General features: G+C 47.7%; 1 protein-coding gene across 1 annotated transcript; it reads right to left on the bottom strand.

Moving 5' to 3' along the window:
* Window positions 1–1880: 1880 nt before the first annotated feature.
* On the bottom strand, window positions 1881–3575 carry LOC121975150 (CBS domain-containing protein CBSX5-like). Its single transcript, XM_042526597.1, has 2 exons — window positions 3148–3575; window positions 1881–2912 (listed from the first exon to the last, which is right to left on the bottom strand). The coding sequence occupies exons 1-2, from the start codon at window positions 3474–3476 to the stop codon at window positions 2081–2083; spliced, it is 1161 nt and encodes a 386-aa protein (XP_042382531.1). The 5' UTR covers window positions 3477–3575; the 3' UTR covers window positions 1881–2080.
* Between the last annotated feature and the right edge of the window lie 6806 nt (window positions 3576–10381).

Raw genomic sequence — 10381 nt, 5'->3', positions numbered from 1 at the left:
TCTCGATTTTCAGGAGTCTAAGTCAACTGACCCATTGGACCGGTTGATTGGGAATCCAGATCCTAAGTTTGGTCCTTTGTCCTCATTAGAACTAATCTAATTTGATAGGGATTTATAGTATCTATGTTATGTTATGTTCAAACGAATGGACTAATACTGTTCATACATAATGGTTCAAATGAATCTAATTTGTTGCAGTCTATTTCAACCAAACTCAGACTTATTGATCAAACTCAGATTCGTTTGATCAAACCAAGACTCATTGGTTTAAGTCTGACCAATTAGAACAAATTTAACCCAACAGAACAAATCTGGTCATTTGATCATATTTGGTCCAAGCTCAATTAATCAACTCAAATCATCCGATTTTGATCAAACTGATTCAATTAAACCAACTAATGATTTAATCTAAATCGAGTCTAAGTGGACCAAACTAATTTAGCCCACTAATTGAATCAATTTTCTAATTAATTACTGCATGTAAAAATTAATTCTATAATATACATGCGTTGAAAAAAAAACATGCATTGATTAATTGAGACAAAAAAAAATATAAAGTTTAACTTTATAAATTTATTATGTTTCTTGATTTCAAGATGCATGCAGTAACGAAATGTTTTATTATTATTATTATTATTTATTTTCTAAAAACAAATTTTTTCCTCACGAAGTAGTGTGCTTCGTGTTTATCCTTCGTCCGTTTTCTTCGCCGCATGATACTCATGTCGTCTCAATCGTTGCCTCCGCGCAACCACGACAGACACGATCGTCGACCACGAAGGCTAATCTCCGGCCTACTAGGGCGGTCACCGATCCTATCTTGCACCGGAATCCAGTCACTTTTGGCCCAACGAGGTCGTTGTTGGTTGTTCTGCCCGTCTCGGCCACTAGCACATCGCTGGTCATCCGGGACACCATCACTGGCCACGGAAAGCCTTTGTCAGCATATCCCTATGGCCCGAGCCCTGATGGAAATCGTGACTTTGTCGTGATTTTGGCACAGTGCACTGTCGAGCAACGGTGTTAACGTCGACAAGCGACGCTTACCAGCGACCCTATCGCCAGCAAACGACGCTTAAGAGTGACTCTGTCACTGTTCTCCCTGAGACCCTACTGTCGGTATCATACAATCGTGATGTAGTCGTCGGCGCTTGTTTGCTACGACACATTAGTCGTGCAAACGACGACGAGAAATCGTAACTAGGTATAATTCCTAATGCTCTGATATCATTGTTGATAGTTCTAAAGCATGAAAAATAGTAAACACTTACAGCGATCTCCCGTAAATCTACAATCGGCGACGGTAGGACTTATTGTCGGAAGAACGATCACAAAATTAGAAAGTTTTTTATGGTTCACAAACCAAATCCCTCTTTAATGGATGTTCTCCTTCTCTGCAAGACACATGTCTCGGTAGAATTCTGACAGCACTTCTGTTGTGCTTCGATCTCATCTGCATACACAACATAACAATCCTTTCTTGATGTATGTGCTCCTTTTTCGTCATATATCAATTGCCTTGGATGCTCTTTTATATAAAGAAAGATGAATCTTTCTCTATCTCCATTAATAACAGAAGATGAAAAGACATTTTCATCTTTTTAACACCAACACACCCCTCAGTAACTATGTGGCAAAAGGTGAAATCGTTCGCCCCCAGCGCTCCCGTCGCACCCGACCCAAGGTCATCACGAGGGAGGTAAATCACAGCATCCTGAGTGAGCATGTGACAGATGGGGTGAGTTGCACAGGAACCGAGGATTTACGCTCCGACTACCCTGAGTTTTGACCCCACAATCTCATATGGCAAGCATCCCACCACACCCCTCAGTAACTATGGTACATCGGAAGAGTGTTGAAAGCATTTGATATTCATCGAGTTTCAAAGATCTAATTTGTTGGGGGCAAACTCGAAACACAAGAATCTTTGAAAACATATTTTACAGTAAACATATTCACTCAAAAACAGAGATTTTTCTTTCTCAATTATTGCAAACGTAATCTCGACAAACAGCTCTTCAAAACCATGGGAGAATACAGGCTCTTTCTCTGAAAGCATGATTGGTTCCGATCTCCGGCCTCACGGAGCACATAGCAGCTGCTCCCTGAACACGCTCAGCATGTCGGCGAACGTTACGATCCCCATGAGGCTGTAGTCGTCCTCGTCGACCACCCACAGGTAGCTCACACGGTGCGCCAGAGCCTGCACCATCGCCGCCACCAGCGAGCTCCCTGGGTGGCACACCTCCGGCTCCTCAGCCCATCTGCCCATGGAGAGGCACCTCGACCTCAGCCTCCTCAGCTGCTTGCCCCCCAGCTCGTCATCGGAGGACGATGATGACGAGGCTGAGAGGGAGTTGGAAAGCGAGGATAACTCGTCTTCCATCAGCTCTAGCATCTCCTTCAAGCCTTTCTCCTTTAGCTTGGATTTGACGAAGCGGACAAGGGAGTCCGGCCGGGAGCCATAGTAATCGATGAACGACATGAGGTCGCCCACGGTGAGGGTGGCGATGCCAGCGGCCACCGCGACCGTCTCGTCGCAGGCACAAAGAGAGGCGGGGGAGATCTCACCCAGCAGTCGCCCATCGTCAGTGACCACGGCGACTGCGGTCTGGTCGGAGAGAGCTCGACGGATGAAGGGGAGGAGGGCGAGGCCGGGCCCGTCGTGGCAGACCGTGAGGGCGTCGGCGGAGCGTACGAGACCGAGGGCGTCGATGGACAGGGTAGGAATGGGGGAGAAGTGGGCGATGGAGTTGAGGAAGTAGCGGACGAAGTCCTCATGCGTCAGCCAGCAGAAATCGGCGACCGCACCTCCGGCGCCGCCGTGGACGACCTTCTTCCTGCCGACGGAGCGGATGGGAACCACCAAGCTCTGCGCTCCGTCCAGGATCAGATCTAGGGCTTCCACTATGCTGCAATTCGAACCGAATTACAGAGCTGAAAAGCCCAATCTTTTGTAATCAAATTGAGAAAGTAGTAAAAAATTTGAGTTCGTTCAGATCCCTAAAAAATTTCAACAAAATTCATCGAATCAAAAAAAATTCCCCATTTCAACCAAAATCAAGAAAGAACCGTTCAATTTTAACACGAGGAGGTAAGAGAGATAAATGACCTAAACATCCTTTCCAGTAAATGACAAAATAGTACCTGAACTGTGGTTCGACGCGGCGGACAAGACCGCCACCGCCCTTGGGAAGGAGGGCGGAGACAGGCCGCTCGAGCGCGACGGCCGGGGAATCAAGGTTTCCGTCGGAGCAGAGGTAGCATATGACGTCGGCGACGCAAAGCTTTCCGGAGATGGTCCTCTTCTCCGGCACGGTCCGATCGACGACGAGAACGGCAAGGTGGGGCTCGTCGCGTCTCCTGAGGGCGGCGAGGACGTCGACTACGGTAGCCGCGGAGGGCGGCAGCGATCTCACCGCCGGCTTCCCGATGCAGAGGTCTGATACCTCATTCGACACCAATCTCACTGCCATGCACCGGAGAACCGAACCCTGAGGGAGGAGAAGAAACGAGGGGAGGGGAGAGGAGGCGGAGGAGGGAAAAGTGGGGAAGACGAGTGCTATAAATAGGGGCAGTCTGACCGGCTGCAGGAGAACTTAGATCAGACCAGAAGCTACTTGTGTCTAGCAGATGGAGTGAGCAGAATTCGCACGATAATACTTACGTAGTTACTGGAGTGAGTGTGATTGAATGTCGAATTCTCGATATAGTAGCTGTTCATCGTTGGTGACTGCTACCAAGTGAATTCCCATAAAATCAGAATTACAATATGTATAACTGTTACAAAATTATAATAACTTAGGGCGAAGCTAGATGATGCTGAAAAAAAAGATGAAATCCTTCGTTCTCAGTGTTTTCGTCGCATCTAACCCAAGATTATTACGAGGGAGAGAAATCATGATAACCGAGAGGGAAGTGGTGAGTGGAGTGAGGTATACAGGGTTCGAAAATTTACATCCCGACATTCCTGTGGTTCGACCCCGTGTTCTCAACTACAACCGTAATCATCACTTACCATCTCGAATGATCATGTTCAGAGTCTGAGTCAGACAAAGGTCGGATGAAGTGTCGCGAGCGTTGACGGGGAGGAGACTATGATGTGGCGGTCACACGAGCACTCCAGAGCGGACCCCCACGTGACCCTGAAGAAATACTGAGTCGGCGTCGGCGATACCAAACCCCTGCACACACCCAGACAAACACATGAAGCGTTAGAGACCAAGAACCAGGGGAAAAGTCCCCGGAGTAGGCTCTCTGATGCTCAAGCCAGGTATTTTTTTCCTCAGAAAAACAGTGTACGAAGGAAGAAGAAAAGTAGACAAGTGTGCGAGTGAGCATACCTGTGCAAGGGAGAAAACGTTCTATTTTATATGACAATACGTACCTTCTGGAGATTGACCCCTGTCAGAGGATGTCTAGTGTCAGGACTTGTCGAGTGGTGGAGGGCACGTGACCGCTCCTATAGACCGGAGGAGGGTTCTACGGGCAGATGATCCCAACTACTGAAATATCCCCTAACATACAGCAGATATTCTCTGACAGGTAGTTACGATTCCCTGACCTATTTGTTGGAACCCTAAGATTATTTTGGTGTGATCAACAAGTTAAGTTAGGTCCTGTGTGTTTTTAACCTTGTGTCTAAGTGTGCAGAAGCTTAGGAGCACAGGTAGTCGAGCGGAAAACGCAGCTAGCGAGAAGAACGATGCGCCCGGAGTTGACTTTTTGACCAGATCACGTCAAACATGATCTGAACGTTGGGGGATAAAGTTTTATCCCCCCCCCCCCCAGGGCGCCCGGAATCCCTTCGGGGTGCTCCGACCAAGGCTATAAATACAACCTTAATCCAGAAGCTTTTTAACAACTCAAGCAATTCATTCTTTCTACACTTGTACGCTTTCTCTGTAGTTAAGCTTCTGTTTTCTGCGCTTCATCGTTGTAAGAGGCTTCTCCGTCTGAAGGAGTTTTTAGTACAATCATTTTCCTTGGATTAACAACCTCCCCTGTAACCAAGTCAAATCTGGTACTTCATCTTTTCTGATTTACTTCCTGTTTAGCTAATTTATGTAAGTATAAGTTTAAGAGTTCGAGAAAGGTTTGGTTTTTGTGTTTACAGGCTATTCAACTCCCCTTCTAGCCGGCCGTCGCGATCCAACACTGTTGTCGTGTAGTGTTTTCTATCCTGCCCGGGTGTGATTGAAACAACCCTGGTTGGTCTGTTGAGTGCTGATGAACAGACTGGTCGGACCCCCTTCTGTCAGTTTTTATGATTTTGACCCCACCGAGGGGTGGTAAGTCTGCTCACATATGCCCGCTCGACAACCCCTGATCGGTAAAGTCGGGTCGGGTTGGGTCCTGATTGTGCTTTTTACCACAACCTTGGTTTTCTGACCGAGAGATCCCTCTCTGGCTTCATACCCTAAATGGCCTCGGGTGGTCCCCCTCCATATACCGACTGTCCCACCTCCTTATCTTTTGACTGTCACGCCCCCGTGACTTTTGACTGCCACGTCCTCTTGACTCCTGACTGTCACGTCTCCTTGACTTCTGACTACCACGTCACCTTGACTTCTGACTGCCCCATCACCTTGACCCGACCCTACTACCATGCACCATATCACAAACCTCCCCCCCCTAGTCTAGTCGAAGGAGGCCCGGGTCCGACTAACTATACCAGAATCCGATTTCACTCAGCCTTGTTACCGCGACGTTAACTACTGCTTCCTCTCCCCGGACCCTTGAGAACTTACCATGCTCTTGGATGCTACACCATTTCCCGGATGTTTGTGCCGCTGCATCAATCCCCAGATCTTGGGATACACATCGAGTCCTTGAATGCGATACCATTTCCTATATGTCATTTGTGTGTTCCGATGATAATCCTTCACTCTTATCTCTTTAAGAAGAGTTGACCCCTCTCATACCCTTACGCTTTCCTTGTACTCCTTCATGCCATGGAATCTCTATTGGAGCCTGATGAAATATCATCTTTACACCAACAACTCACTCATCTGACTCAGCTACTTGATCAGAAGGATGAGGCCTTATTGGACATGACAGAGAGCAAGGACCTTCAATCTTCCCTTCATCGAGAGATGGAAGAACTTTGGTTAACTGCTAAGTCCCGGACCCGAGCTGAGGCGGCCTTGAAGCATAAGGCTTATGTAGATCTAGAGAGTCAGGCTCACTTTATCGCCTATTTGAAGATAAAACATGAGGACTCTCTGACCCTTCTCCAAGAAGAAAGTCGGCTAAAAGATGAAATTATCGCCCAGCAATATCGCTCCATCCAGTGTATCAAGACAGAACTGACCTAAGTACGAGCCCAGTTAGAGCGAGCAAGTCAGGCAGATTGATCCAGCTATCAGTATCAACTTGACCCTGCTAATTGAAAGGGAAGTGGGCACTACTTACACTCCTAGAGTGACAATATGTATTTTGAAGAATGACTTTTGAACTTTATCAAATAAATGTCAATCAGGCTATGCTGTGGATCTTTGTTCATATATTTCTTTTATGTTTCCTTCTTCTTTCTGGCACTTCTCCTTTTGTGTGATCCCCTGAATTGCTGAATATGAATATATACTTATTGATAGTTGACGTTGAGGCTAGAGTCTGGAATCTCGACCGAGAGGTCATTGGTCGTGAGAGTAAGCTCACTTATAACTCGCACTAGGGCGAGAGTCTGGAGGAGTGAGAGCATGCTCACTTATAACTCGTACTGGGGCGAGAGTCTGGAATCCCGACGGAGAGGTTTCTGGTCATGAGAGGAAGCTCACTTATAACTCGCGCTGGGGCGAGAGTCTGAAATCCCGACCGATAGGTCGTTGGTCGTGAGAGTAAGCTCACTTATAACTCGCACTGGGGCGAGAGTCTGGAGGCGTAAGAGCATGCTCATTTATAACTCGCACTGGGGCGAGAGTCTGGAATCCCGACCGAGAGGTCGCTGGTCATGAGAGCAAGCTTACTTATAACTCGCGTTGGGGTGAGAGTATGGAATCCCGACCGAGAGGTCGTTGGTCGTGAGAGTAAGCCCACTTATAACTCGCACTAGGGCGAGAATCTAGAGGCGTGAGAGCATGCTCACTTATAACTCGCGTTGGGGCGAGAGTCTGGAATCCTGACCAAGAGGTTATTGGTCGTGAGAGCAAGCTCACTTATAACTCGCACTGGGGTGAGAATCTGGAGGCATGAGAGCATGCTCACTTATAACTCGCACTGGGATGAGAGTCTGGAATCCCAATCGAGAGGTCATTGGTCGTGAGACTAAGCTCACTTATAACTTGCACTGGGGCGAGAGTCTGGAGGCGTGAGAGCATGCTCACTTATATCTCTCACTGGGGTGAGAGTCTAGAATCCTGACCGAGAGGTCGTTGGTCATGAGAGTAAGCTCACTTATAATTCACACTAGGGCGAGAGTCTGGAATCCCGACCGAGAGGTCATTGGTCATGAGAGCAAGCTCACTTATAACTCGCACTGGGGTGAGAGTCTGGAAGCGTGCCCAGGCATTCTGATCCGGAGATCTACTCGAGAATTCTGATCTGGATATATGTCCAGGAATTCTGATCTGAAGTTCTATCCAAGGATTCTGATCTAGAGATCTGCTCAGGAATCCTGATCTGGAGTTCTTCCTAAGGATTCTGATTTGGAGACCTATCCAAGAATTCTGATTTGGAGTCTTAATCAGGAAATAATCTAAAGACCTGACCAGGAAACCATCTGGATGCCTGACCAGGAAACCATCTAGAGGCCTGACCAATATTTGATATGGAGACATGCCCAGAGATTTGATTTGGATGGTAGCACTTGCGACTTAACAGGATATGGGATAATGACTTAGCTTAATATTCCTGCAATCACAAAGTGCATTTCATAATGTTTTTTAATTAAATTTAAACCTTACTCTGGTTTCGAGAAAATGCAGAGGCGCTGAATCCTGATCAGCTTTCCCGCCTGCATCCTCTCCACTTCCCGAGGCTCCCGTTTGGACTTCCGATTCCCAAAGCATGACCTTCATGAAGTAATGGCCACCTCCTCGCATATCCCTCCTCATGGTTTTCCCATCACTTCCATCATAAATGTCTTTTTCTAAGGGGTTACACGTGTCCCGCAACCTTAACTCCTCATAATGTATGACGCATACTTTTTCCGCACGCTTCCCCAAATCGCTTTTGTTCCTTGATCCGACGGTTGATGTGTGTTGCACTGTTTCGTTTGTCCAGCTCAGTCTTCGATGTACCCTAAGGGTTTTGATTTATAAACCCTAAAGGCATACTTCCATCATAAATGTCCTTTTCTAAGGGGTTACACGTGTCCCGCAACCTTAACTCCTCATAATGTATGACGCATACTTTTTCCGCATGCTTCCTCAAATCGCTTTTGTTCCTTGATCCGACGGTTGATGTGTGTTGCGTTGTTTCATTTGTCCAGCTCGATCTTCGATGTACCCAAAGGGTTTTGATTTATAAACCCTAAAGGCAGTCCGCTGTAGCTCCTCATTGCTCCATCTTCCTCCAATTCTTCATCGTTCCTTCGCTCTTAACTGCTTGTCTTCTTCTTCGTGTCTCTCCGCTGTAAGTACTTTTCTTCTCTCGCTTGCCTTCCCCTTCTTTATCTCTACAATGACTAGCAAGAGAGAGATGCCTTGGTACTCATACTTCCTTTTTGATTTGGATAGAAGTGATCTTGAGTCGATCTGTGTTAGCTTGAAGCTTCCTGACACTTACAGGCTCCTCCCACCAGGTCCCCATAACCACCCTTCCTCCCCTCCTACAGGGTTTGTGGCCTTCTTTAAGGACCAGCTCCTGTCTCCGTTTTCCTATTCATCCGTTCTTCGCATCTTTGAGTAAATATTTTGGTATCTCCCTATCTCAGTTTGCTCCCAATGTCTTCCGTGCTATATGCGGAATAATGATTTTGCACCGCCTATATAAAATTTCTCTAACCTCGCAACTCTTCCATCACTTCTATGCCCTTAAGTGTTCTGAACTAGGCATTTTCATGCTAATCTAGGATGGGCTATAAGTTTTTTGCGGATATGCCCTCTTCCAATAAGGGTTGGAAGTCTCGCTTCTTCTACATACAACTGCCTGAGCCTGTTACTTAGCCGGCGCGATGGCGATACAATCTTCCTTATCCTTCCGAATTGAGAGAGCATCAACATCAGCCTGACTACCTCCCCTCTTTCGAGAAGCTGGGGAAAGTTCGACTCCAACTCTCTGTGATATTACGGGAGGGCCTCCTGCATGCTTTCGGGCTCAACCCCATCCCCGCGTCGATAGGCGATCCTTTCAATAAGATCTCCTATCTCCTATCCCACATCTTCGCTAACTGAGGTATCTCCTTATGGTTTTGCAGAAGCCGCTATGTTTCGTGCCTTCTCTGTTAACTCTTCCAAGCTACCCAATGCTACTCTGAAGGAGCTGGGAGAAGAACTCCTAAGAAAGGCTGGTGCACCCTCAATCATTCAAGCTGGGGTCACGGTCGGGCCTTCCTCCCAACTGCCTCAAGAAAGTGAGACCCTAGAGCCCAAGGTGACTCAAGATGAAAAGGCTTCTTCTCCGTCCCCCGGAAAGTGTTTGCGCTTGAAACGCAAAAGGAAGCGAGTCACCCCTCAGTCCAAGCCTCGTCGTCAAGGCCCTTTATGGCCCGACCTTCCTCCAAAGCCAAGGCGAAGGCACCCACCGGGGTGTCTCCTTCTACCATAATAAAGGATGTACCTTCTCTGCGGACCAGCGCTCAAACAGGAGAGCAGACCAGCGCCCAGGTGAGAGGCCAACCTGGGGATCCTTCTTCCACTTCTGCACTACCTTCTGCTCTGCAGGCTACTCCAGCCTCTTCCTCGCAACCCCCAATTCTGTAGACTACTCCGCCTCTTCCTCGCATGCCAAGGATCATCCTCGGAGTAGATACGCTTTCACTTCCATCCACCAACTCCCCTCCTTGCAGTTGCAGGACCCTCCTCCATCGGCCAACACCTCTACTCTTTGCAGTCAGGTGCAACTGCATGGGGTCCTGGCCAAAGCCTAGCGATCCACTACAGAACAAATCTTAGAAGGCTCCCCCGTAGAGTGGGCAGACTCGTTCTCACAACATCTTCTTTCCGTAAGTCTTCTCTGACTTCTCTCCATATCTTTGCTTGCTCGGGAGGCGTTACTAATCCTTCTGCTTTTCCCAGGTCTGTGTTAGTGGCCTGAGCCTATCTCAATATATAGCGGATCTTCAGCTAGAGAATGAGTCCTTAAGGGCTCGTATTCATGAGCTGGAACTGCCTAAGCCCCCCGACCCTATTCCTGACCCAATATCCTCTGATATGTCACTGCCTCCCTGATCCTGTCCGAATCAGAAGTCAAAGGACGCTGGGGACGTGGCGCTCCCTGC

This window comes from Zingiber officinale, chromosome 4B, assembly GCF_018446385.1.
Source record: "Zingiber officinale cultivar Zhangliang chromosome 4B, Zo_v1.1, whole genome shotgun sequence".
NCBI lineage: Eukaryota > Viridiplantae > Streptophyta > Magnoliopsida > Zingiberales > Zingiberaceae > Zingiber > Zingiber officinale.
This window is presented reverse-complemented; position numbering and strand designations above follow the sequence as displayed.

What these genes read in the sequence shown, in the direction of transcription:
- LOC121975150 (XM_042526597.1), bottom strand. Translation starts at nt 3,476, where the DNA reads ATGGCAGTGAGATTGGTGTCGAATGAGGTATCAGACCTCTGCATCGGG. An exon ending in CGCGTCGAACCACAGTTCAG is followed by an intron (nt 2,913 to 3,147) that starts GTACTATTTTGT and finishes TTCGAATTGCAG; the next exon opens with CATAGTGGAAGCCCTAGATC.